The sequence below is a fragment of the Ahaetulla prasina genome, chromosome 3 (genome assembly GCF_028640845.1).
Source record: "Ahaetulla prasina isolate Xishuangbanna chromosome 3, ASM2864084v1, whole genome shotgun sequence".
NCBI lineage: Eukaryota > Metazoa > Chordata > Lepidosauria > Squamata > Colubridae > Ahaetulla > Ahaetulla prasina.
This window is the reverse complement of record NC_080541.1, coordinates 226,212,925-226,240,614: the sequence shown is the minus strand read 5'-3', so window position 1 is coordinate 226,240,614 and position 27,690 is coordinate 226,212,925. Positions and strand designations below refer to the sequence as shown.

The 27,690-nt window shown below is 46.3% G+C and overlaps 1 protein-coding gene across 2 annotated transcripts; it reads left to right on the top strand.

Moving 5' to 3' along the window:
- Window positions 1–27,690, top strand: LOC131194011 (serine/threonine-protein kinase 35-like). Of its 2 annotated transcripts, none has more exons than XM_058174542.1 (3): window positions 1–853; window positions 11,537–12,234; window positions 23,120–27,690. In XM_058174542.1, exons 1-3 carry the CDS (start codon window positions 364–366, stop codon window positions 23,162–23,164), a joined length of 1,233 nt encoding a protein of 410 aa, XP_058030525.1. In that variant the 5' UTR covers window positions 1–363; the 3' UTR covers window positions 23,165–27,690. The 2 variants fall into 2 exon arrangements, with proteins under 2 accessions (XP_058030525.1, XP_058030524.1); XM_058174541.1 differs by having other exon boundaries at window positions 32–853; window positions 11,537–12,288.

Below are 27,690 nucleotides of genomic sequence, written 5' to 3'. Positions count from 1 at the left end.
CCCTCCTTCCTCGGTGGGCTGGCAGCGCCCCGATTGGCTGGGCGCATTTTAAAGGGGCAGACAAGGCGCGCTTTTTCTACCCTCCGACCTTTCCTTTCCTCTTCGCTTCCCTTCCCTTCTCGCCTCAGCCGCGCGGAGAATTACCGTCCTCCGGCCGGCAGCCCGCAGCCAGCCAACCAGGCGGGCAAGCGGGCGAGGAAGCGAGCCGGAAAAGCAGCGAACGTGAGCCTCCGTCGAGCCCCGGTCCGGCGGGGCGGACGGGATGAAGAGGGGCGCTCCCCGCCCGCGACGACTCCGACCACGACGGGCAAGAAGGCGGCGGCGGCTGCGGTGGTGGCAGCTAGGCCCCGCCGCGGCGTTGCTATGGAAACGGGCGGCGACGGCGGCCGCCGAGGGACAGAAAGGTTGCCGGAGCGGCGCCTGAGGCGCGCCGAGCGCGAGCGGCTCCCGCCGCCGCCGCCGCCGTTTCTGACGGGCGCCTCGGCCGCCATGGAAGGCCGGTCGGTCGGCCTTCCGAGCCAGGCCTCTCCGTCGGTCAAAGCCGCCTTGGCTTCCCCTCCGCGCTACCGCCTGGTGTCGGAAATCGGGCGCGGGGCCTACGGCGTGGTCTACGAGGCGGTGTCGGGCCGCAGCGGGGCCCGCCTGGCCGTCAAGCGGCTGAGGTGCGACGCTCCGGAGAACGTGGAGTTGGCCCTGGCCGAGTTCTGGGCCCTGACCAGCCTCCGACGGCACCACCCCAACGTGGTGCGCTTCGAGGAGTGCGTCCTGCAACGCGACGGGCTCGGGCAGCGGATGAGCCACGGCAACAAGCAGAGCGCGCTCTACCTCCGCCTGGTCGAGACCTCCCTCAAGGGTGAGGAAGGGGAAGGGGAGGAGGGTCGTCTGGAACAGGGGTCGCCAAGCTTGGCCACTTCAACTCCCAGAATCCGGCTGGGGAATTCTGGGAGTTGGAGTCCACCCGGCTTAAGGTGGCTGAGCTTGGAGGCACTGGCAGGAGAATTCTGGGAGTTGGAGTCTGCCGGGTTTACGGTGGGCGAGTTTGGAAGATGCTGGCTGGGGAGTTCTGGGAGTTGGAGTCTGCCGGGCGTATGGTGGCCGGGCTTGGAAGATGCTGGCTGGAGAATTCTGGGCGTTGGAGTCTGCCGGGCGTATAGTGGCCGGGCTTGGAAGATGCTGGCTGGAGAATTCTGGGAGTTGGAGTTTGCCGGGCTTACGGTGGCTGAGCTTGGAAGATGCTGGCTGGGGAGTTCTGGGAGTTGGAGTCTGCCGGACTTAAGGTGGCTGAGCTTGGAGATTGCTGGCTGGGGAGTTCTGGGAGTTGGAGTCTGCCGGGCTTACGGTGGCTGAGCTTGGAGATTGCTGGCTGGGGAATTCTGGGAGTTGGAGTCTGCCGGGCTTAAGGTGGCTGAGTTTGGAGGTGCTGGCTGGGGAATTCTGGGAGTTGGAGTCCGCCGGGCTTACGGTGGCCGGGCTTGGAAGATGATGGCTGGGAGTTCTGGGAGTTGGAGTCTGCCGGGCTTACGGTGGCCTAGCTTGGAGATTGCTGGCTGGGGAATTCTGGGAGGTTGAGTCTGGGGATGGTCTCCCGGGGGAGGACACATGTCAGAGGCATTCGCACGATGGGGGGGAGAAGGGAAGGGAGGTTGCTGCTGAGGGCAGGTGGATCAAAGGTGGGGGTGTTTGGGGAGAGGAGGGGTTCAACATGGGAAGGGGGGGTCTGACATGGTCCCTTAGCAGTGTGTGTGTGTGTGTGTGTGTCTTGTCTCAAGACCCAGCTAGGGAACTTTATCAGTGCTGGAAGGGAGTGGGGTTTGCAGAGAGGGAAGAGGGCCGCGGTGTGGCTCAGGCTGTAAGAAGCCTGTTATTAAAACACAGCTGCCTGCAATTACTGCAGGTTCTAGTCCCACCAGGTCCAAGGTTGACTCAGCCTTCCATCCTTTATAAGGTAGGTAAAATGAGGACCCAGATTGTTGGGGGGGCAATAAGTTGACTTTGTAAACATACAAATAGAATGAGACTATTGCCTTACACACTGTAAGCCGCCCTGAGTCTTCGGAGAAGGGCGGGATATAAATGTAAATTTAAAAAAAAGGGGGAGGGGGATTGTGGGATCCTTGGTGCTCTCTGAACATGGTGCTTTTCTTTCAGACGTCTCGGGACCCAGCTAGGGAACGTTATCAGTGCCGGAAGGGAGTATGGTGTGTGGGGGAAGAGGAGGAAAATTTTGGGTCCTTGGTGGTCTCTGAGCTCGGGGTGGGGTGGGGTTATTGCAGACATCTCAGGAGCCAGCTACGGAATGTTATCTGTGCTGGAAGGGAGTGGGGTTTGCAGGGAGGAGGAGGAGGAGGATTGGTGCTCTCTGAACATGGTGCTTTTCTTGCAGACCTCTTGGGATCAAGCTGGGTAATATGATCGGTGCTGGGAGGGATAGGTTTGTGAGGAAGGAGAACTGCATGCTGCGGAGGGCAGGGGGATCAAAGGGGAGGGGTTGAACTGGTGGGGGGATGGGGTCTGGGTCCTGCAGAGGTCTCAGGACCTAGCTAGGGAACATTATCAATGCTAGAAGGGAGTGTGTGTGTGTGTGTGTGTGGGAAGAGGAGGACTCAGAATAATGCTTATGTGGCACTGATGATGCTACCTAGTTTGGTAATGAAACGTCTGCAGGAATAGAGCCACAGTGGAAGGAAAGCGAAGGGGGTGCTGGCTGCGGAATTCTGGGAGTTGAAGTCTGGGGATGGTCTCCTGGGGGAGGACACGGGCATTCTCACGATGGGTGGGGGGGGGGAAGAGAAGGGAGGTTGCTGCTGAGGGCAGGTGGATCAAAGGTGGGGGTGTTTGGGGAGAGGAGGGGTTCAACATGGGAAGGGGGGGTGTCTGACATGGTCCCTTAGCGGGGTGTGTGTGTGTCTTGTCTCAAGACCCAGCTAGGGAACTTTATCAGTGGTGGCACTGATGATGTTACCTAGTTTGGGTAATGAAAAGTCTGCAAGAAAACAACCAAGCACAAAGAGCACCAAGGTCCCCCCCTTTTCAGCCCTTAAGAATATTCTCCTATATTGGTACCATTGTTTTGTCTTATGCTTTCTGGAAAACGAGAGAGCAGGTGAGCCTTTTCTAAGCCACCCTAAAAATGCTGGGAATTCATACATTCAAACCTTCCCAGTCATGACTGTGAATCTATTGTGTTTGAGCTTTTTCAAGCCAGGAGAACTTTTTACAGGCACCATGTAGTGTTGCTTACACAGAAGGGTCTCTGAACCTGGAACTTTAAGACTTGTGGACTTCAACTCCCTTGCATAACTGGCTGAGGAATTCTGGGATTTCAAGTCCATGTTGTCAGTTTTGGAAGGCAATTTTCCTTTTGTTTCTTAACTGCCATATATTTTAGCTGGGGAAGTTGGGAAGGGGTTGTTGTTGGAGGGGTAGAAAGTTAGTCATAACAACATTCCGTATTCAAGGACTTTTGCCTGCGTCTGATGTAGACTGCCTAAAGATTGTATCCAATTTATTTATTTATTTATTTATTTCGATTTTTATACCGCCCTTCTCCCGAAGGACTCAATTGAATGTGAAGAGTTGATTGGACAATGTGATGAACTTGTGGGAGTGGGGCAGGGCTGTGAACGGTCAACTGGGTGTGGAAAACTTGGAAGCTTTCAGTTTCGGGTTTTCCCAGCTGTGCCAACATGACATCTCTAATAAATTGGAACTTTGAGGAACCTCAAGCCTCAGAGCTTTATTTCGTTGGGGGTGTTCCTGACACGTGTGTCTTAAAGTTGCCAAGTTTGGAGACTCCTGCAGTAAAGCAAGCCCTTGTAGATTGACAGGGATTAATATGTATATGTTAGGGTGTAAGTATATACATACGTATGTATATAGCATATCTATATGTGTGTTACGTATGTGTACACTTTTGAGAGCAGGCAGCAGAATATCATTTTTAATCTGAGTTGGAAAAAAAGCTGAATTAAAATAGGAGATTCTACAGTGTTGCTATAGGAGCTGCTGTTCTTAATGCAAAGTTACCTGAAGGACGTGTGGATTTGATGTCCTTCCGCCTGTGATCTTCAGTGTGTTTTTAGCAGTTATACAAGGTGTGGGGCAAACTGTTTAAGGCAGGGGTCTCCAAACCTTGGCAACTTTAAGCCTGGCGGACAACTTTAAGCTTTGCTGGCTGGGAGTTGAAGTCCGCCAGGCTAAAAGTTGCCATTGGTAGAAGTAGAAGATGCTTCTTTTTCATTCTAGGGGAGGCAGTCCTGGCAGTCCTTGACTTGTAACAGTCTGTTTAGTGACCATTCAAAGATACAGTGGCATTGAAATAAAAAAAGTGACTTTTTCAGACTTAGTACCATTGCAACATCACCTGATCAAAATTCCAGTGCTTGGCAACCAACTCACATTTATGACGGTTGCAGTGTCCCGGGGTCATGCGCGATCCCCTTTTGAGACCTGACAAAATCGAGGGGGAAGCCACACTCGTTTTGCAGCCGTGTAACTAACTTAACCTGCAGTGATTCGCTTAACAACCACGGCCAGTTAAATGCTGAGCTCATTTAACAACCGCCTTGCTTAGCAAGAGAAATTTTGGGCCGAATCGCGGTCATAAGTCAAAGACTACCTGTTTGGCTCAAGGTCCTCCTTTTCGTTATTTTGAAGCCTGTGCGATTTTATCTGAAACTTGGCTGGTCCTTCTTAAATACAAATTTGCCAAAATAACAAGGAAAACCCAATGCTAGCTCGGGCTTCCAGTAGCCAGTTCTTCACAAGACTTCGGCTGCCCGTATTTCATTCCTCTATATTTAGTATAAATCTGGTTTTAACGAGGTATCCTGTAGACTCAAGTGAACCTTGTTGTTTAACTGGGAACAGAACGGTGGAGAGGAAACCACATGGCCAAGCAGCGTGCCCAGTCACCACATAACCAGGCGTGGGCTGGGCATCACGCACGTCATTGGTCACGCATGTGTGTGATTGTTTTTTTTTTTGAGCAGAAGCGGCTTCTTAAATAAGCCAGACCCTTTCACGTGTCAGCCAGCCTGCTGCAGATGTGGTTTAGCTAGGGGACGTGCCAGAGCGCACAGAATGGGCAGATGGGCACCGAGCATTGTGCCTTATTTATTTGCCGGGCATTAGCAGTCTTTGTACTTCTAGTTATATCATCTGTCATGTGGCTAATTGCTGGCTGTAATCTCTTGGGCATAACACGGCGGGTCAACACAGAATAAGCGGTCACCGAGTGGAATTAATAATACTACACGGTCCATCTGATCTGGAGAAGGGGGCGCTGATCCCTTTGTTGTCGAACCAACTGATGGATTTTGTCAGAACGTTTTTAAAAACATTTTTGTTCTACAAGCGCGGAATAGAACAGTGAAAGATTATATAAAGCAGAAGAGGAAAAACGCAAGCAAAATAATGCATAAAAAGAACTTTCCTCCCCTTCTCACCACCACCATCACCTTGACAAGTATAAACAATTCCCTGATCGCTTCACCTTCACTTAGCGAACAAAAATAAAGGGCTTCATCCCTTAATCCGCCTGCTAACAATGGGCAAATCAAGTAAGCCATGTCTTGTTCGATCCAGTGGCCAGCAAAAGAGAGACGGACAAAGCGAGTGTCAAATATTTCTAAGGAGATAACAAGCTGTGGATTAAAGGGAAGCCTGTGACATCAATGAAATCTGTACTTCTAAGCTTGGAAGGATTCCCGTTGGAATCCAGAAAGGTGGTGTTTACATAACAATTTACCCATATATACCCACTGGAACCTTGTTACGTAAAACAATTTTTTGGGAGTACGCTTATGTTGGGTGGATATTCTAGTGCAGTGATGGCAAACCTGTCGTGCGAAAATGTCGCACGCACACTTGTTGGGGCCATGCTCCGGAAAAGCCAAACTTCTGGGTTCTAATATGCATGTATGCCCGATGACCAGCCGGCCGGCGCAGGCTGGTTTTTGGCACTGCTGCGCGCACAAAGGGATCGTGATCTGGAAAAGCTGAATTTACGGGTTCTGGCATGCATGCGCACCCAACAATCAAGTGGCATGCATACACATACCAGTTTTTGGCACTGCCCTGAGTGTAAGGATAGCTGATCATCAAGTGCGCATGCGTGCCAGAAACCCAGAAGACAAATAGGCAAGGCTGCACATGCCAGGCAACATGGCTTCGCATACCATTTTGGACATGCGTGCCATAGGTTTGCCATCACGGATCTAGTGTATAAATTAGCCCTCCATCTAGTTGTGTTGGGCTACGACTGCCAGAATTTTCACCGTGTATATCAATTTTCCCTGCTAGGTAGAGTTTCTGGGGGATGTACCACATTTCAAGGACCCCAAGTTGGAAAAAACAAAACCATTTAAACCTTTTTTTTAATTTTTTCTGCTTATGGTTATGATTTTGCTTACCTATGCAGGTACAGGTGTTTCTCAACCAGAAGTTGAGGTCTTACGGCCAGAATTGAGCCCCAAATTTCTGTTAAGTGGGTTTTGTCCTATTTTACGACCTTTCTTGCCACAGTTGGTAAGTGAATCACTGCCGTTGACAAGTTGGTAACACGGATGTTGAGTGAATCTGGCTTCCCCGTGGACTTTGCTTGTCAGAAGATCCCCCAAAGTGATCATGACCCCTGGGAAGCAGCAGCGGTCATAAGTACGAACCAGATGCCAAGCTGCTGAATTTTGGTCACGTGACCATGGGGATGCTACAAAGGCTGTTAAGTGTGAAAAACGGTCATAAGTCACTCTTTTCAGTGCCGTCGTAACTTTGAACGGTCACTAAACGAACTGTTCATTTCGTTTAGTGACCATTCCAAATTACTTGGCACTGAAAAAAAATGACTTCTGGTCTGCATCTGAATTTTGACCATTTGATCGTGGGGATGCCATAACCGTCATAAATGTGAAAAATGGTCATAAATTGCTTTTTCAGTGCTGTTGAAACTTCAAACGAATGATTTACAAGTCAAGGCGATCTGAATAAGATTTTAGTTGGTTAGAAAGGAGCGATTGTTCTCTTCTAATTATTTCCATAGAGCAGGGCCCATATGGCAAGACCAGTTAAACATCTGTCAGATTTGCCCAAGCTCTCTAACTTCATACAGGTTCGAATCTGCAAAACCTGCTGGTATTATAGAAAGAAATAGTTAAGTGGCTGAGAGTAATAAAACATCTGCCTCCCAACATTATCTCTCATAAAATCACCTGCAGTCTATATATATATATATATGCCAAAATGCCATCTGGTCTGGATCGATCTTTGAAGGGCCTTGCGGAAGCTGGGATAAACATTGGCATAGCTACTTCTTTCTTTGAAACGTCAGGATGGGGTGAACGGCAAGCAGTCCTCGACTTATGACTTACGCAATGGAGCCCACAGATTGCTGCTGCTAAGCAAAACAGTTCTTAAGTGAGTTCAAGTGAGGGAGTGGGGTTTGCGGAGGGGAGGCGGACGACTGTGGGGTCCTTGATATTCTCTTAGTTCGGTTGTTTTCCTTCAGACATTTCATTACCAGACTAGGGACCATCATCAGTGCTAGAAGGGAGTGGGGTTTGCTCTCTTTTTATAGACAGGTGGTCCTCAACATACGACCACGACTGAGCCCAGCGTTTATGTTGCTAAGTGAGAAAGTCGTTCAGTGGGTTTTGCCCCTTCCTGTGACCTTTTTTGCCACAGTCGTTAAGTGAATCACTGCAGTTGCTAAGTTAGTAACACAGTTGTTAAGTGAATCCGGCCTCCCCATTGACTTTGCTTGACAGAAAGTTGCCAGTGTGTGATCTTGAGCTTTTCCAACCGTCGTAAATATGATAGCCAAGCATCTGAAATTTTGATCACGTGACGATACTGCAACAGTCGTTAAGGGTGAAAAACGATTGTAAGTCACTTTTTGCAGTGCCATTATAACTTGGAACGATCATTCAATGTTCGTTGTAAGTCGAGAACTACCTGTAGTCTTTGGAAGAGACGGTTCCCTTGTGAGATTTTTTTCTGAATATGGGTAGTCCTCGACATACAACAGTTCGTTTAGTGACTGCTCAAAGTTAACACAACAGCACTGGAAAAAAGTGACCATTGTGACCATTTTTCACACTTACGACCGTTACAGCATCCCCATGGGCACCTGATCAAAATTCAGACACTTGGCAACGGACTCATATCTCTGATTGCTGCAGTGTCCCAAGTTCGCGTGATCCCCTCTTGCAACCTTCGGACAAGCAAAGTCAATGGGGAAAGCCAGATTCATTTAACAACCGGGGTTACTCACTTAACCGCAGTGATTCACTTAACAGCGGTGGCAAGAAAGACCGCAAAGTGGGCCAAACCTTACAACAAATGTGTTACTTAGCAACATACATTTTGGGCTCAATTGGTCATAACTCGAGGCAAGAGGCTGCTGACTCTGTAAACTGCTTAGAGAGGGCTGTAAAGTCTCGGGGATATATATATATATGTGTGTGTGTGTCTGTGTTTGTGTCTGTGTGTGTGTGTAGGTCTTTGGTTATTCGGATTTTCTCCCGCGTAAAATTGGAAGTGTCTTGGCGACGTTTCGACGAAGTCTCATTCGTCATCTTCACATCCACCCAGAAAGCAGACCCCAAACCCACACTGATCATGAAGCACGACCAAGGACCAGAAGCCAGACTGCAGCTGCAACATTAGCCATTTCAAACCCCTCCAATCCATACATGCAGCAGACAGACACCCACTATGAAGATGTAGCACGACCACGAACACGAAGCCAAACAACAGCAATGCAGCTCACCAGCTCAAATCCCCCTGCAACTCAGACTAATCTGAGCACAACCAAGCCCCCACCCAAACAGGACACACCCCCAGCCAATCAGAGCACAAAAAAACCCCCAGCCAATCAGAGCATAGCCAAACTCCCACCCAATCAGTTCAAACCCCCTCTAGCAGTTAAAAAGGAAGAAACGGCTGCAATCACACATTGCTCCCAGAACCACGAAGCTGAAGCCTGAAGATGACGAATGAGACTTCGTCGAAACGTCACCAAGACACTTCCAATTTTACGTGGGAGAAAACCCAAATAACCAAAGACCTACATACAAACACCCGCGAAAACCTCAGAAAATATGTGTGTCTGTGTGTGTATATATGTATGTATGTATGTATGTATGTATGTATATATCACTGCTATTGCTTATTATTTGTACAGTATTTCCTCTTTCGTGGTCAGAAAGACCAAGCAATCTTGAAGCGCTCTTCCGCATCCTCATAATGAAAGAAAAAGCAGTAACATTACCGAAGAACAAGCTTTATGTCTTAACTATTGAATGCAGCCACGGTACTGCCTTTCCTCTCCGTGTTTGTTTACCAGCAGAGATTAAGGAGGAAATAGGATGAAAAGAAGCTCCTTTATGTGAGATTAAGCCCTTTGATCCTTCAAGTTGTAGTTGTAGTTCACACCCATTACGATTATTTTTCAACATGTTTTCTTTGTTGAGGAGGAAGCCCAGCCAAATTTTGACAGGACCTTCAATTACCATAGTAATTGTCATGGTGACAGACATGTTTATGCAAATAACCCAGCATTTCTCACACTCCTTTATGGCAAAAATAATAATAATTTTTAAAAAAACACAATCTGGATACAGGTAGTCCTCGATTTACGACTACAATTGAGCCCAAAAGTTCGGTTGTTAAGTAAGACACTTGTGGAAGTGAGTTTTTGCCCCATTTTACCACCTTCCTTGCCGCAGTCGCTAAGTGAAATCACTGGAGTTGATAAGTTTAGTAACTTGGTTGTGAAGCAAATCTGGCTTCCCCGTTGACTTTGCTCAACGGGGGATCGCGTGACACAGCAACGGTCATAAGTATGAACCACTTGCCAAGAATCTGAATTTTGATCGCACGATCATGGGGGCTGCTTCAAAGGTCGTAATTGTGAAAAATGGTCATAACTCACTTTTTTCAGTGCCATTATAATGTTGAACACAGTCACTAAGCTAAACTGTTGTAAGTCGAGGACTACCTGTAGTTTTTTTGTGTGTGTGTGTGTGTGTTAGCAGCATTTAGTTATCTATGCCTCATTCTGTTCGGAAGATTAGTGATATTATTTTGGAAACCTCCCAGGCTCATATAGACTAGAATGGCAAAGTTACTTTGAAGTTTGAGGAAGGGAAAAAGCCCGTTCTGTACTTAAACCAGTGTAATGACTCCTCAATGCTAGTAAAAGGGATGTGCGAACAGGTTTTCTAAAATCTTGTGTTATGCTCAGCAGAAATAGAGTTTTAGAAGGCTCCCAGGAAGCAATTGCTTTATTTTATTATTCTCCTTTGGTCCGATGCTATCTGGAATCTAGTATCCAGCTCTGAGCATCACAGAGCCCAAAAGTTCGGTTGTTAAGTAAGACACTAAGATTCTGAGGCAGTCTCAACCTTGGCAACTTGAAGATGTGTGGACTTCAACTCCCAGAATTCAATTCCACAGACAGACAGACAGAATTAATTGAGTTCTGGGAATTGAAGTCCACACTCGCTTCCAGTTGCCAAGGTGGAGAAATACAGTAGTCCTCAACTTACAACACTTTATTCAGCGACCGTTCAAAGTTACAATGACACTGAAAAATGAATATATGACAGTTTTCCGCTGTTATGACCGTTGCAGCATCCCCATGGGTCACATGATCAAAATTCAGCAATTGGCATGTATCTATGCAGGTTCCATTGCCCTGGGTCATATGAGCACCATTTGCAAATTACTGATGAGCAAAGCCAGTGTGGAAGCCAATAACTGTGGCAAGTTATAATTATAAATAAAGAAAGAAAGAAAATGGGGCAAAATTCACTTAGCAACATAAATCATGGACTCAATTGTGGTCATCAGTCAAAGACTACCGATATTCTGGTGTCTTAACCAGCGGTGGGTTTCACATATTGTTACTAGTGCTTCATCCCGTGCCCGCAAAGTGCACATGCACACCTTCTGCACATGCGCTTTGCTCACCCGTCCGCCTTCCGCGCATGCGCTCGGCCTCGAAAACGTGGCTAAATAGGATGGCATTACGCCGCTACCAATTCGTCCGAACCGGCTGATACCACCTCTGGTCTTAACCTGTGTGAATCCTAAATGAATGGTGTCAGTTTTGGAAGGCAATTTTCTTTTTGCTTCTTAACTGCCACATATTTTAGCTGGGGAAGTTGAGAGGGGGTTGTTGTTGGAGCGGTAGAAAGTTAGTCATAACAACATTCCGTATTCAAGGACATCCTGCGTCTGATGGAGACTGCCTGAAGACTGTATCCAATTGAGTGGGAAGAGTTGATTGGACAATGTGATGAACTTGTGGGTGTGGGGCAGGGCTGTGAACTGTCAACTGGGTGTGGAAAACCTGGAAGCTTTCAGTTTCGGGTTTTCCCAGCTGTGCCAACATGACATCTCTAATAAATTGGAACTTTGAGGAACCTCAAACTTTGGAGCTTTATTTCATTGGGGGGTGTTCCTTGGAACCCTGACAGAATGGTTTCAAACTGATTCAGAGTCACTCTGTTTTGCTCTTTTCTCCTTCTGCCAGGTGAGAGGATTCTGGGTTACGCCGAAGAGCCTTGTTACCTGTGGTTCGTCATGGAGTACTGCGAAGGGGGAGACCTGAACCAGTACATTCTTTCCCGCAGGCCCGACCCGGCCACCAACAAGAGTTTCATGCTCCAGCTGACCAGCGCCATTGCGTTCCTGCACAAAAACCACATCGTGCACAGAGACCTGAAGCCGGACAATATCCTGATCACCGAGCAGTCGGGAGTTCCGGTTCTCAAAGTCGCAGACTTTGGGCTGAGCAAAGTGTGCGCGGGATTGACCGCCCGAGGCAAGGACGGCGACGGCGACGACGACAAAAATGTGAATGTGAACAAGTACTGGTTATCCTCGGCTTGCGGTTCGGATTTCTACATGGCTCCCGAAGTGTGGGAGGGACACTACACGGCCAAAGCGGACATCTTTGCGCTGGGCATCATTATCTGGGCCATGATCGAGCGGATAACCTTCATCGATGCCGAGACCAAGAAAGAACTCTTGGGGACTTACGTCAAGCAGGGGACCGAGATTGTACCTGTCGGGGAAGCTCTGCTAGAAAACCCAAAGATGGAGTTGCACATTCCTCAGAAACGCAGGACTTCCATGTCTGAAGGAATCAAACAGCTGCTGAAAGACATGTTGGCTGCTAACCCGCAAGATCGACCCGATGCCTTTGAGCTTGAATCGAGGATGGACCAGGTTACTTGTGCTGCTTAAACTCAGGTCAAAGTGTTGGTGGGCTCTGAAAACAGGGTGAGGGGGCCTTTCTTCTGTTTCTCTGCCTGTTAGAATGATCCTGCCATGAATGCAAGGGCTTGAGGCAGGAGTAAAATTTCTACCGGTTCGGGCCGGTTCAACCGAACCGGTAGTAAAAAAAAAATGCTTTTTTTTTTAAAAAAAAGGTTCCAACGATTGTGGGCACAGCTGATTGTGGGAACTGTTTTAAAACTCTTTTTAATTAAAAAATGCTTTAAAAAAGTTTTTTAAAAAAACAACCACCCAGTCACATGACCCCTGCCCGCCAAGCCACACCCACACCCAAGCCACACCCACAGAACCGGTAGGGAAAATTTTTGAATTTTATCCCTGGCTTGAGGCTATTTATACTCTTTCTGGTAGCAACAGGTTAGGGAATGCTGGAAAGGAGATAGCAACAGCATTTAGGATTAAATATCCCACCCCCCTCCGCATAGCACTTGTAGAGGAGGGGGTCCCAACCTCTGGGCTGTGGACTGGCATGCCAGAAACCAGGTCACGCAAACGAGCAAAACCCCATCTGTGCACAAGTATGAAGCCGGGTAGCGCATGAAGCCAGGCCCCATTGAAAAACTCTTTTCCAGTCCCTGGTACCCAAAAGTTTTGGGGGGCCACTGCTTTAGAGCCCTCTGTGGGCAGTTTACAATGTAGAGCATTCAGGGTGGATAAAAATCTATGATTTTTTTTTTCAAAAAAATGGGACTTTTTTAAAAATTTTAATCGGATTTTTTTTTAATCAAATTTATTTTAATAAAATGCTTTTGGAGTAAAAATCTATCTAAAGATAGTTTTCTATTTAAGATACGTTAATAATGTAGTTTATTCAGCATGAAATGGAGCTGAGTTATGTAGCATGAGGAGGGTGCATATTCTGCAATATTGGGACTGTCGGTGAGTCAACGGGGGGGGTCAGAGGAGGAGCTGCTAAGGGACAGAAATGACCGTTGCTCTTTAACAAATTATGCTTTATATCGAATCGATTTAAATCAAGCCTTTTACTAGTGATTTAGATCATGATTTTAATGAGAGCATTATTTGCATCTTGCCCCCAACAAACTGGATCCTCTTACCAACCTCGGAAGGGTGGAAGGCTGAGTCAACCTGGAGCCGGTGAGGATCGAACTGCTGGTAGTGGGCAGAGTCAAATCTGCAATACTGCACTTGAACCACTGCGCCACCAGGGGTCTTTGTATGGGGATACTGTAGGCAGTCCTCAACTGGCTGAGGAATTCTGGGAGTTGAAGTCCACAGCTCTTAAAGTTGCCACGGTTGGACACCCCTGACGTAAAAGAAGGTATCGCCACAAAAAGACCTATTTAAGGGTTTGAAAGGCAAGTTAGGCCCTTTCCTACTACCACTATGAATTTAAAGTCTCGGTCCAGGTAAAGAACTTTCTGGAACTTGTCCGCTCTTCTTAAATGCACGGTGGGCTTTCCCTTAAGCTGCATGTGGAAAGGAGACGCTCCTCGGCTTAATGACCAGAATGTTTGTTGTTAAGCAAGGCGGTTGTTAAATCAGGCCCAGGTTTTTTTTTATTTGCATTTATATCCCGCCCTTCTCCGAAGACTCAGGGCGGCTTACACTATGTCAAGCAATAGTCTTCATCCTATTTGTATATTTATATACAAAGTCAACGTTTATTGCCCCCAACAATCTGGGTCCTCATTTTACCTACCTTATAAAGGATGGAAGGCTGAGTCAACCTTGGGCCTGGTGGGACTAGAACCTGCAGTAATTGCAGGCAGCTGCTGTTAATAACAGACTGTCTTACCAGTCTGAGCCACAGAGGCCCCTTTTTTACCTTTTTGGCCGCCGTTATTAAGTGAACGTCACTTTTCGCAGCGCCGTTGCAACTTCGGTCACTAAACGAACAGTTATAGAACGAGGACCGCCCATCGTCTCTCCAGACTGGTGTTGCGCAGCCTTAGCAAATTGTAAGACGCTGGCCGGGGAGGATTCTGGGAGTTGTAGTCCAGGGCCTTGCTGAGCTTGAGAGAGCGTGGCCTGCCTGCAAGAGTTGTAAAGCCGGGCTGTGGTTGCCCTCACCCACTGCTCGCAAGTCAAATTCGGCAGGAGGGGGGGCTGTTTTTCCCTTTGGGCTCCAAGCGAGGCCAGCGAACAACCGGCAGACACGCAGAGGCCCACCTCTCCAGGGACATTCCAGACATAGCAAGATGCTTTTCCAAACATCACCGTGTCACGAACAATAGTTCCGGCTTTTGCAGGCTCCAAAGTAGCACAACAGATACTCCCTGGAGCTCCCGCATGCTCTCTCTCTCTCTCTCTCTCTCTCTCTCTCTCTCTCCCTCCCTCCCTCTCCCTTTCCCGCTGGGGAAACACTAACCATGGCCTGCAATTTTAAATAATTGCCTAGCTGCTGTCATGCAAAACCCCCCCTGGGTCCCGCTGTCGCTGAATTGAGCCTTGGTGGGTAAGGGGAATGCATCTGCTTTCGAGGGGCGTCTACGCTTGCAAATTGGGCGGTTAGGAACAAGAGTTTGAGAATTCGTACTTTTTTTTTTTTTAATTCCCACCCTGGTGCTTTGAGAGAGTGGTGGGTGGCTTTAAAAAGCGCATTTTGCTTGTTGACCCCAGATATGAAGAAAAGAGTATGAAAATAGATGCTTTTCTACAGAGCAGTCTGAAGGATTTTAGAATGGAATGGAATGGAATAGAATTCTTTATTGGCGAAATGTGATTGGACACACAAGGAATTTGGGTGCATAGGCTCTCAGTGTACATAAAAGAAAAGATAAGTTCATCAAGAATCATAAGGTACAACACTTAATGATAGTCATAGAATAGAATAGAATAGAATAGAATAGAATAGAATAGAATAGAATAGAATAGAATAGAATAGAATAGAATAGAATTCTTTATTGGCCAAGTGTGATTGGACACACAAGGAATTTGTCTTGGTGCATATGCTCTCAGTGTACATAAAAGATACCTTCATCAAGAATCATAAGGTACAACACTTAATGATAGTCAGAGGGTACAAATTATTCACTAAAACAAGGAGGGAGGTGGTAGTACCAAAGGTGCTTTTTTTTTTCAAGAGGCATCTGGACTTTCTTGTTTTTCTTTGAAGATATTTCGCTTCTTATCCAAGAAGATTCCTCAGCTCTGAGCTGCAGCTTCTTGGATGAGAAGCGAAACGTCTTCAAAGAAAAACCAGAAAGTCCAGTTACATCTTGGGGGGAAAAAAGCTGTCTATCCCTGTGCTGGAACGAAGTGGCCGAATTCAGAAAACATGTCAGTTTTGCTTGGCAGGAATTTGAAATTAGAATCAGTTGAGTGTAGTGGTGAATTTGCGGGCCTAGAAACCAGGAGACGGAATTCTAGTCTCACCTTAGGCACGAAAGCAGCTGGGTGACTTTGGACCAATCCCCAGGAGATGGTGAGTTCTAGTCCTGCCTTAGGAATGGAAGGGACTGAGTGACTATGGACCAATCACCCAGAGATGGTGAATTCTAGTCTTGCCTTAGGCACAAAAGCAGCTGGGTGACTTAGGGCCAATCACAAGGAGATGGTGAGTTCTAGTCCTGCCCTAACCATGAAAGCCAGCTGGGTGATTTTGGGCCAATCACCAGGAGATGGTGAGTTCTAGTCCTGCCCTAAGCATGAAAGCCAGCTGGGTGATTTTGGGCCAATCACCAGGAGATGGTGAGTTCTAGTCCCACTTTAAGCATGAAAGCCAGCTGGGTGACTCCCAGTCATTCTCTCAGCCCTACTCACCTCACAGAATGGTAATTGCGGAGAAAATTGGAGGAAGCAGTAAAAAAAAAAAAGACAGGATAAAAAATAAATTAGTTAATATTATGAAATACAAATATGGGTATTTTAAGATGCAGAGGGTTAAGGAACGGATGCCCGTTGAGAGAAAGTCCTTGTCGTTTCCTTGAATTGGAAGCCCACTGGGTCGTCTACGACGAGCTCAATGAAACAGTTAAATTGCCTGATTGGTATCCGGCCGCAGCTTTTGTGCAGGTGGGTTACCTGTGACATGGCCCCTCCCATTTGGCATTAAAAGGAAAGTCCCGTCCAGACACCCTTAGAAAAATGGGCCGAAAGAAATTCCCTGTCTTGCTTTCCAGCTCATTTTGGGTGAGCCTCTTGAGCCCTCAAGAACCCATCCCAGAAAGTATGTTGATGCATTGATTATACATCAGTTGGGAACGCAGTTTGGATTAAAATGTTAGCACCCGAAGCCCGTTATCAAATAATCGCTCTGAAATGAAGCTGGGATGAAGTGTTTCGGCAGTATTGATCGTGTTGTTTTCAGTTGTTTGTAATCAATTTAACATGGATACCTGCTGTTGCATCAATCATTAAAAATAATAAATCATATTCACCAAGCTCGGTATCCAAATAATGAATATCAAAAGACTACAGGGAGTCCTCGACTTAACGACCAGATTTCAGCCCAAAATTACCGTTGCTAAGCAAAACTGTTAAGTGAGTTTTGCCCCATTTTACGGCCTTTCTTGCCGCAGTTGTTAAGTGAACCACTGCAGTTGTTAAGTGAGTAACCCGCTTGTTAAGTGAATCTGGCTTCCCCGTTGGCTTGGCTTGTCAGAAGGTCGCTAAAGGAGATCACGTGACCCCGGGTCACTGCGACCGTTATAAATATGACACAGTCGCCAAGCCTCTGAGTTTTGATCACATGACCCTGGGGGCGCTGCAAGAGTCGTAAATGTGAAAAACGGTCATAAGTCACTTTCTTCGGCGCCAGTTGTAACTTGGAACACTCACTAAGTGAACGGTTGTAAGTTGAGCATTATCTCTACTACTTTTTGTCAGCCGAACCTGTCTCACTTAGGCCTTGGACTTGTAGGGTGATCGGAGGAAGAATGTTGAATAGAATAGAATAGAATAGAATTTTATTGGCCAAGTGTGATTGGACACACAAGGAATTTGTCTTGGTGCATATGCTCTCAGTGTACATAAAAGAAAAGATACGTTCATCAAGGTACAACATTTACAACACAATTGATGGTCAATATATCAATATAAATCATAAGGATTGCCAGCAACAAAGTTACAGTCATAAATGGAAAGAGATTGGTGATGGGAACTATGAGAAGGTTAATAGTAGTGTAGATTCAGTAAATAGTTTGACAGTGTTGATGGAATTATTTGTTTAGCAGAGTGATGGCCGTATTAAATGCTGCCCTACATTCTTGAAGAACTATTAGTAATTTTAATTAGGTTTTTTATGGTTTTAGTGTGTATTTTAACTAATGGGCCAAATTGAATAGGTTTTTTAATGGGTTTTTAACTGTGTATTGTATGTTTTATTGTGTTTTTACCTGGCTGGAAGCCGCCCTGAGTCCTTTGGGAGAAGGGCGGTATAGAAATTAAATTATTCTTATTTTTATTCTAAGAGACGCCCTAAATAGAGAGCCAGTCTGGTCTAGTAATTAAGGCACCCTGTTAGAAAGCAGGAAGCCATGGGTTCAAGTCCCACCCTAGCCATTAAAGCCAGTTGGGTGACTTTGGACCAGTGATTGTCAGCCCAATCCACCTTTATTGTTATGGGGAAAACCAGGAGGATAGCAGATTACAGACTCGGAAGGGACCTTGGAGGTCTTCTAGTCCAACTCCCTGCTCAGGCAAGAAACCCTATACCATTTCAGACAAATGGTTGTCCAATCTCTTCTTAAAAACTTCCAGTGATGGAGCACCCACAACTTCTGGAGGCAGGTGCAGAGAAGAGCAACAAAGAGAGAGACTGCAGAGAAGAGAAAGAAAGAGTGCAGAGAAGAGCAACAAAGAGGATTAGGGGACTGGAGGCTAAAACATATGAAGAACGGTTGCAGGAACTCAATATGTCTAGTTTAATGAAAAGAAGGACCAGGGGAGACATGATAGCAGTCTCCCAATATCTCAGGGGTTGCCACAAAGAAGAGGGAGTCAAACTATTCTCCAAAGCACCTGAGGGTAGAACAAGAAGCAATGGATGGAAACTGATCAAGGAGAGAAGCAACTAAGAACTAAGGAGAAATTTCCTGACAGTTAGAACAATTAATAAGTGAAACGACTTGCCTGCAGAAGTTGTGAATGCCCCAACACTGGAAATTTTTAAGAAAATGTTGGATAACCATCTGACTGAGATGGTGTAGGGTTTCCTGCCTGGGCAGGGGGTTGGACTAGAAGGCCTCCAAGGTCCCTTCCAACTCTGTTATTATATTATATTATATATTAAGTAGTTCCACTGATTAATTGTTCTAACTGTCAGAAAATTTCTCCTTAGTTCCAGGTTGCTTCTCTCCTTGATCAGTTTCCACCCGTTGCTTCTTGTTCTACCCTCAGGTGCTTTGGAGAACAGCCCGACTCCCTCTTCTTTGTGGCAGCCCCTGAGATATTGGAACACTGCTATCATGTCTCCCCTAATCTTCTTTTCATAAGACTAGACCTACAAACCGTTCTTGATACGTTTCAGCCTCCAGTCCCCTAATCATCTTGGTTGCTCTTCTCTGCACTCTTTCTAGGGTCTCAGCATCTTGTTTATATCGTAACGACCAAATATCGTGGCTGTAATATTCCACGTGGGGGGGGGGGGGTGTCTCTTACCAAGGCATTATAAAGTGAGGAAGGTTTGTTGGATACGGTTTTGCCACTTTGAGCGATTCGTAAAAATAATAAAATGCTGGGTACACAAATAAATACAATCAAAACATTTGCTACGTGACGGAAGAAGCCTTGCCTGACCTTTCCGTAATCCAAATCCAAGCGATGTTTCCATTCTCGTTCGTCTTTTTAAAAAACGCCGCATGCTCTGGATTAATCCCAGGGCAAAGAGTGAAGTTTTTGCATCCCCCGGGGACATGACTGTACCTTTTTTTTAAGACTACCTGTCCAGACCTTTTCTCTTTGTTTTTTGGGATTCTTTTCGTAGACATCTGTTTCTCAGGAACAGAGATGATTATGGATTATGTAAAGAGCTCTCTCTCCACTTGTTTATGAGGGCATCAAAGCTCCAGAGGTATGGCTTTTTCCTTCCTCTCGGGTCCTTTTGGAGCATTTGATGTTGCCTTCAATCTCTGTTTATTTTCCTTTTTAAAAAAATAAATAAAATTGAGCCTATCCTCCCCACCCAACCTCTCAAATCGTCTGCGTCTGCCAGTTGCAATTGTTCCTGCGCCCATAACACGACGATGCACGGTTGCATAACCAGGCTGTGCCCTCTGGGGAGGGAAAAAAAAAATCCTTCAAAATTCAGGATGCTGAGTCCAGTAAACACAAAAGGCCGGGACAGAACTGTCCCTTTGGCTGTTTGGGGGTTGTGGGGAGGTAGCCATCTTGCCCTTATCCCCTCTTGGACCCGAACTGAGTCAGGAATGGGTCTTCTCCAAAAAAAAAAACACAGCGAAATAGGGCTGCTCCTTACATAACAGAAAAGGAGGAGGGGTGGGATGGCACGAACTGGCTGACCCCTTGCGTGCTTCCGAGCGAGAGGGATTGCCTTGTTTACAGATATTTAGTTGCTGGTCGGTCAAATGCGGCATTTTCTTCCTTTTGAACTTGTGGGAAGCCGGTTTTTTACGTAACAGCATCTCTTGAAGGAAGTGGGCTTGTAGCCAGATTGCTGTGTCTGGCTACGGTCTGGTTCACCCTCTGTAATCCTCAGTCATAGGTGGAGGTAGTCCTCTACTTACGACTGCAATTGAACTCCCAGGTTTCTGTTGCTGAGCCAGAGAGTTGGTTTTGAGCAGGGGGGTTGGACTACAAGGCCTCCCAGGGTCCTTCCAACTCTTGTTTATTCTGTTGTGTTAAATATTTGACTTGGGCAATAAAATTAGACTCGCCGTGTATATATGGCCCTGCATGCTGGAAGGGTTTTGCCAGATCAGATCTTTCAGAACTATCTAGCAAGGCTCCTTCCAACCCTGTTATTCTATATATTCTATATATAAAGTGGTTAATACCACTTTATAATGCCTTGGTAAGGCCATGCTTGGAATATTGCATTCAGTTTTGGTTGCCACGATGTAAAAAAGATGCTGAGACTCTAGAAAGAGGGCAGAGAAGAGCAACAAAAATGATTAGGGGGACTGGAGGCTGAAACATATGAAGAACTGGTTATGTCTACTTTAATAAAAAAAAGGACTAGGGGAGACATGATAGCAGTGTTTCAATATCTAAGGGGCTGCCCCAAAGAAGAGGGAGTCAAGCTATTCTCCAAAGCCCCTGAGGGTAGAACAAGAAGCAATGGGTGGAAACTAATCAAGGAGAGAAGCAACCTAGAACTAAGGAAGAATTTCCTGACAGATAGAACAATGAATCAGTGGAACAAATTGCCTTCAGAACTTGTGAATGCTCCAACACTGGAAGTTTTTAAGAAGAGCCTGAACAACCATATTCCTGAAATATTATAGGATTTCCTGCCTCGGCAGGGGGTTGGACTAGAAGACCTCCAAGGTCCCTTCCAACCCTGTTCTGTTCTGTACAAATGCCAAACATGGACAATTACGGCAAAACATAAATGAAACTGAATAAATGAGATGGTTGAGGAAAGCTGCTCGGAGTGACCAAAAGAGATAAAATCAGAAATGAGACCATCAAAGAAAAAATGAGCATAGAAGAACCAATCTTAAACTTCAGGGAGGGAGGATTGGGCTAGAAGACCTCTAAGGTCCCTTCCAATTCTTTCATTCTGTTGTGTTAAATATTTGATTCGGGCAGTACAAAATTGGAGACGCCGTGTATTTATGGTCCTGCACACTGGAAGGATTTTGCCAGATCAGATCTTGCCGAACTCTCTAGCAGCAGAACAGTTTTCTTTGCCTCCCGACTGTCGTCTTCTTCTTCTTCTTCTTCTTCTTCTTCTTCTTCTTCTTCTTCTTCCTCTTCTTCTTCTTCTTCTTCTTCTTCTTCTTTTTTTATTTTTTTTATTTTTTTTATATGCATTTATATCTCGCCCTTCTCCGAAGACTCAGGGCGACTTACACTATGTTAAGCAATAGTCTTCATCCATTTGTATATTATATTTGTATATTCTTCTTCTTCTTCTTTGTCTTCTCCTCCTCCTCCTCCTCCTCCTCCTCTTCCTCCTCCTTCTCCTTCTTCTTCTTCTTCTTCTTTTTATCTGCTTTGGCTGATTCTGTAAAATATTTGGTCCTACTTCCAGCAGCTTCAGCAGAATTCTCCTCTCCGAAGGGGCCAATTTTGAAACTCCGTGGCTCCGATTTCGGAATCGCCCTATTGCCAAACCCAACGAAGAAATTAGAGCATGATTAAAAGCCATTCCTAATTATGGCATACTTTTAGCCATTGGTTTTGTTGTTGTTTTTTTCTTCTGAAGGCTAATTGGGCCTTTCCACTGGGGGATGGGGGAGGATTTGTCCCAAGAAAGTTGGGGACTGCGTTTGGATGCTGGAAGCTAAAAGCCAGGCGGGCCAATCTGGGTTTCCCTTGTGACCCAGGTAAATTAGGAGGCAAACTTTGTGAGTTACTGATGATGTCACTGACTTGGATGTGTGTGTTTATCTTCCTGGCCTGGCTCTCCAAGTACAGCTAGTCCTCAAATGTGAGGGGCTTTACAATAGTTGAGTAACAATGTTGGGGGATCCTTGGTGCTCCCTGAGATTGGCGGCCTTCTTGCAAACTTTCATGACCCAACTACCGTATTTTCCAGAGTATAAGATGCACTGGAGTAGAAGACACGCCTTAGTTTTTGGGGAGGAAAATAAGAAAAAAAGCTGATTGGCAGGTAGATCGGCCCCCAATCAGCTGTTCCCAGAGGGGAATTTTAACAACAGGTTCCTTGGTTGTGAGCTCTGTGCCTTGCTTTTTTTTTTTGTGCCTCTGAAACTCAGTTTCAAAAAAAACTTTTTTCTGCCTCTGAAAGCCTCCGAAACAGCTTCAGGAAAAAAAGCCTCTGAAGCAGGGATCTCCAACCTTGGCCACCTTAAGACTTGTGGACTTCAACTCCCAGAATTCCTCAGCCAGCAAAGCTGGCTGAGGAATTCTGGGAGTTGAAGTCCACAAGTCTTAAAGTGGCCAAGGTTGGAGACCCCTGCTCTGAAGCTCTGTTTGGAGGCTTTTTTTCTGAAGCTCCGTTTGGAGGCTTTTTTTCTGAAGCTCCGTTTGGGGTTTGTTGTTTTTTTTTCTAAGCTCCATTTCTGATGCTTTTTTCAGCCTCTGAAACCTTCGTTTGAGAAGCTGGGCGGGGCTACATTCGGAGTATAAGATGCACCCAGATTTTCACCCTCTTTTTTGGGGGAAAAAGGTGTGTTTTATACTCCGAAAAATACGGTAGATAACATCACCAGTGCATCCCCACTGCCTTGTAGCACTGATGATGTTACCAAGTTGGGTCATGAAACGTCTGCCAGAAAACGACTAATCTCTGAGAGCGCCAAGGACCCCACCCCTCACAGTTCTCCTCCTCCTCCTCCTCCCTCTCCCTGCAAGCCCCATTCCCTTTGAGCACTGATGATGTTACCTAGTCGGGTCATGAAATGCCTGCAAGAAAACAACCAAGCTCAGAGAGCACCAAGGGCCCAACAGTCTTCCCCTTCCTCTCCGCAAACCCCACTCCCTTCCAGCACTGATGATGTTACTTAGTTGGCTCGTGAAACGTCTGCGAGAAAAACCACCAAGCTCAGGGGACCCCACATCAAGAAATTTCAGAAAGTTTGCTTCTCCAGTGGCATTTAAGAATCAGTCACGTTCCGTCCCTTCACTGTACAGTTTCTCCGTAATCAGTTGTTAACCGATTTCAGCATAATTATATTAAGTACATTAATATCAGGGCTCTGATAATAGGCATTTCACCAGCCCTTTTTCTTTTCTTTTCTTTTTTCCCTTTCTTTTCTTGCAGGATTGTTTACTGGGACCTGGAGTCTCCCCGATGACAAGTACATGAAAACTTTAAGAAGCGACTTAACATAAACACCAAGTTCTCTGGTAATCGTGAAACTTTGAGACTCGTCTGGAGGCCCCGGGAGATTCAGGGAGAGCAGGACCTGCTGCAACCGACTTCATTATAAGACTATTAAATCCTCTTTTCTTTTTTTTTACATTTCCCCCCTTCCTTTTTTGTTTTCCTGCCAGCTCACCTTTGCTTATTTGCTTGATCTGCGCAGTTCATCTGGAATTCCTCTTTCACTTAAACAAAATACTGAAAAACAAACAAAAAAAACCCAGCAAATAATTTTCTGTTGCTGCTACTGTTAAGTCCCAGAATTCTGGGACAAAATGTACATAAGGTTTTGGGGGGGGGTTTTCCCCCCTCCTCTCCTAATGTCGTTGAGCAGGGTGATACTTAGTTGAGAGGATGAAGATCTGTGACAAAATTTTATTTTTTATTTGGGTTTCTGGTTGCTGCTGCTTGGCTCCTAAAGCTAGAAACACAGTTGAACTCGCATTTCTCCTGCTCTCCTTTCTTCAGAATGACCTACATCAGGGGACCTAAATATATGATATATCAGATAGGGATATTTAAGGTAGACACACAGACACAAACCCTTTCAAGGTGGCTGCTGGGTTAGAAACCCAGATCTAACCATGACAGGAGCCTGTGTTTCTGTGTGCCAAATTTTACAGAAAGGTGTGCGGGGTTTAGAAGTGATAGAAAACATCCATAGAAACGGTCTTTTATGTAGAAAAAGTTATCCTAAGTCTGTATCTAGGGGTTAGTAGCTTACTTAGCTGGTCCTTGGCTGGCTAAATTCAGCCAGCCTGAAATCAAGGGGCTATCTTAACATCACCTTTTCCTAATTTTAGCAGTCAATCTTCTTGAAATTTCTTCCCTTCCACAGAAGTACAAGCCCTTTCTTACTTCTTGAAGGCTTCTTCAAAGCTAAGAGTATCTTTTTCACCACTGCAGCTGTCGGGTCCCTACGTTTATGCATCCACAAAAGAATTATTCCCAGTTTTAAACGCTCTCCTAAGTATCTCTCCCCTAAGATTATCATTCCATGGGTCCTTGAAAGTCTTAAGCCAGTTGCTTCTGCTCAGTGACGGGGACCAATAGGTTGGTCTTGGGGTTACCGCTGTTCGTTCAGAGGCAGGAAGCCATGGTTAGAATCAGCATCATAAAACCGAATCGGTGCTTTGCCTTTCGCCCCTGGTCTAAGACGAACTGGGTCGTTTGAAATTGGTTACCGAGGTCGTCTGTCAATTTCTCGAGGATTGAGTGCTGCAGCTATTGAAACGGATTTACTCTACAAAATACCGGCGTTCCTTAGTTATGTGCAGCCAGTTTTAGACCATGAATATCAGTCTTATCGTGGATGGAACGTGGCTTGCAAGGTTTTTCATTTGCAAAGCCTTCTACGCAGCCCTGACTGACAAGACAGAGCTCAAAAGAGGTCCTTTGGAAATCCAAGATGAACTAGTCTAAACTGAAACTATTTCCCGAGAGAAGTTGCACGCTACCAAATGTTTCTGTTATCATCTGAACTAGCCAGTTTGGGGAGGGGGGAAGAGTTGGAGCCAAATTTAGGGTGTTGACAAGTCCTGTTTTGAACCCGTTGCCCAGAATTAAGATTTGAGAACTCCCCTTTTCCTGTAGAGGTCCATTCAGCCAGGCATCCTACCTATCCCAGGGCACAAGCCATGTCACATTGCGTGTCAAATGTCCCATGAGCTTTCGTGCTGCTCCAGTCAAGGGGCCCTCGCGTTTTACTGCTGCACTTTGAGGGATGTTTGTGTGGGGTGCGAGTGTGTGTATGTGGAGGAAGCCTCGTGGGCAGATGCCATTGTGCGATTTCCTTTCCCTGTTGGTGAGGTTAATGCTTTTGTGGTGATAGCTTAGATCTTTGCGGACTTCCAACTCCCAGAATTCCAAAGGCAGCCATGCTGGCTGGGGAATTCTGGGAATTGAAGTCCGCAGGTCTTAAAAGCTGCGGACACTCCTGGCTTAGACCTTATTAAAGTGCCTTATTCAAGGATTTTGAAAGCCTCTTGCAAGAAATACATTAAAGCTAAGGAAAGAGCTCTTTGGGTTGTGAGTTCAGCACAGCCCCGGTTCTTTCTCCATTTTGCAATCTCTTTGTCCGTGTCGGTCTTCTTCTCGGTTGCCCACAAAAGCTCTTTAGAAATGGATCGACGCTTCTTGGGTTGGCCGCATCAGGTGCCAACCGCAGCATCTCCTCCTTAGGTCTTTTGCCCTCCTTCCTAAGGACGAGAGCCTCTCCCGGGTGTGACCTTCCTTTAACTTAATGGATGTGACTGTGTTGTGTAACAAGCAATAGACCTTTGGCCCCAGGATCCTGGTGTCTCCTGGGTTTCAGACACAACAACTGGGGTTCCTGCAGAAGGATCTCCCCCACCTTGACTCAGAAGTCCCTGTCCCTCCCCACCCCACCCCCACTCAGTCGCTGGTGATATGAATGTTGAATGGAGATTGCTAATTTATTATTGAGAGCGATCAGATCTCGCCAGCGTTTTTAAAAAAAAATAAGTTATTTGGGGATCGATTGGCGGTTTTTTTTTTATTCTCGAGTTTATTTTAAGCTGTTTACATCTCTGTTTGCTGTTTACAGTGTGGGCTTTGCGCTTTGACCCCCGGCCCATTCGTAGAACCTTCCTCCCCCCAGCTCCTCCATCATCTTTTCCACACGACGGAATCTCTACTTTCGATTGCACGGATGGCAGAGGCTGGTATCAAAGCTGGCATTATCTCAGCAGCTTTTCGAAGGGTGCCAACGTGTTCCATCCGCACCTGTCTTCTCTTTTGTACATCTGGCCGTCTCTCTCCCCGTTTCCCCTTTTTTACCCCATTGCATTCTCCATTTGACTTTCAGCTTGGCAGAGGAATTTAAAAAAAAAAAGAGGAGTCCGTCGTGGGTAGTTCTGTACCATCGAGAAACTAAGCCTGAACTCCCCTTTGGCTTTGATCAGATTCTAAGGCCAGTCGCAGGAAACGACTTCCAAATCCCAGAATTCCTGAGCCAACCATGGCTGGCTGAGGAATTCTGGGAGTTGAAGTCCTCAGGTCATAAAGGGGACCTAGTTCCCCACTTGTTCTAGGCCAAAAGTAAGCTCTTTTGGCAAGGTTGTGTTATCAGTATCTCTTCCTCCCACTGTAAGGTTGGAAAACGAGAGGACTTTCCCTCACAATAACTGACTAGTCAAAGATAGCCGTGACAAAGACTCTAGCTGCTGTCGTCGCAGTCTGGGTTGTAGTGAGCGTTAGGGTAGGAACCCAACACACCATTCTTGATCAACCCAACGCATGACGTTCCTGGTTATAAGTCTTCCTTCCCGCCAGCTTTGGGGGCAGCTGGATACCTAGGTAGCAATAGATGTCACTAGCCTAAGGCCTGGGAGGCTTTGGCCTATTGAGGGAAGACCGATCATCAACCACTGTTGACGTTGGCCAAGATCTAGGGTGTTCAACTCAACTGGGGTACGGTGGAGTGGGGGAATCGCAATTGTTGAGTTGGGCATTAGGAACTAGAAGCATAGCGTCTGGAGATCAACGGCGTGAGAGCAGAAGACACTGCCCGGGGCACTCGGGAACCCTACTCACCGTCATGAGGACTATTCTCTTTGCAGGTTGGTCAACTTCTAGGGCTGTGCGTTGACCTTCCCCGTTGGCCCACGGGGATGAGGGAGGGGTTCAAGCCCTCAGGATGTCCACTTCTGCAGATGTTGTGCTGAAGAGTTGAGGTGCTCCTCATCGGCCTCGCAATCTCCATACCTTCGCTCCCTCAGCTTCCCACACTGCCAGACTAATTTTATAGAGCAATAATTTTTTAAAAAAATCCATAGGTGTGTGCGCACGCGAGATAGATTCCAGTCTTGTCTTTATCCATTGTATCTAGTTATCATCTGGATTGAAGTCCTTGGTTGCCTGGTGGGCCTTCACTAACCCGTAGCAATGGCTGACCCAAACAGGCTGTCAGGAAGGGGGTAGATCTGCTTTTCCAGTGACCAAATGGTTCAATCTTAAAGAGCGCAGCTGGGGACGTTCCTTCAAAACTAGACTTTTAGCCAGCCCTGGGTTTTGTTGTGGCTGCTAGAAATTCTCCTTTGTGGCTTCTCCTTTGTGGCTTCTGACACAACATATATCGGGGGTGTCCAATCTAGGCAACTTTTAAGACTTGTGGACTTCAACTCCCAGAATTCCCCAGCCAGCTTTGCTTTGCTGGCTGGGGAATTCTGGGAGTTAGAAGTGTACAAGTCTTAAAAGTTGCCTAGATTGGACACCCTCAATTTATTCCACAAGCCCAGTGTTCCTAAATGAGAGAAGATGACTTGAACAGAACATCTGAGAACTTGCTTTTTAAGCATCTGGCGCCATTTCTCTCTCGAGCTTTGCTCAAGTTTTTCAGAGAGGAGAAATCTTTTGAGGCACCCCGAGGCATCTCAACCTGCACGGAATTAAAATGATTGTCGCAAAAAGCTGTCGGAAGTTGACGGCTAGATTTCGTTTGTTGTTTT

Coding starts and splice junctions, on each gene's coding strand:
- LOC131194011 (XM_058174542.1), top strand. CDS start 364: ATGGAAACGGGCGGCGACGGCGGCCGCCGAGGGACAGAAAGGTTGCCG. Junction 854..11,536: donor GGTCGAGACCTCCCTCAAGG/GTGAGGAAGGGG, acceptor TCCTTCTGCCAG/GTGAGAGGATTCTGGGTTAC. Junction 12,235..23,119: donor TTGAATCGAGGATGGACCAG/GTTACTTGTGCT, acceptor CTTTTCTTGCAG/GATTGTTTACTGGGACCTGG.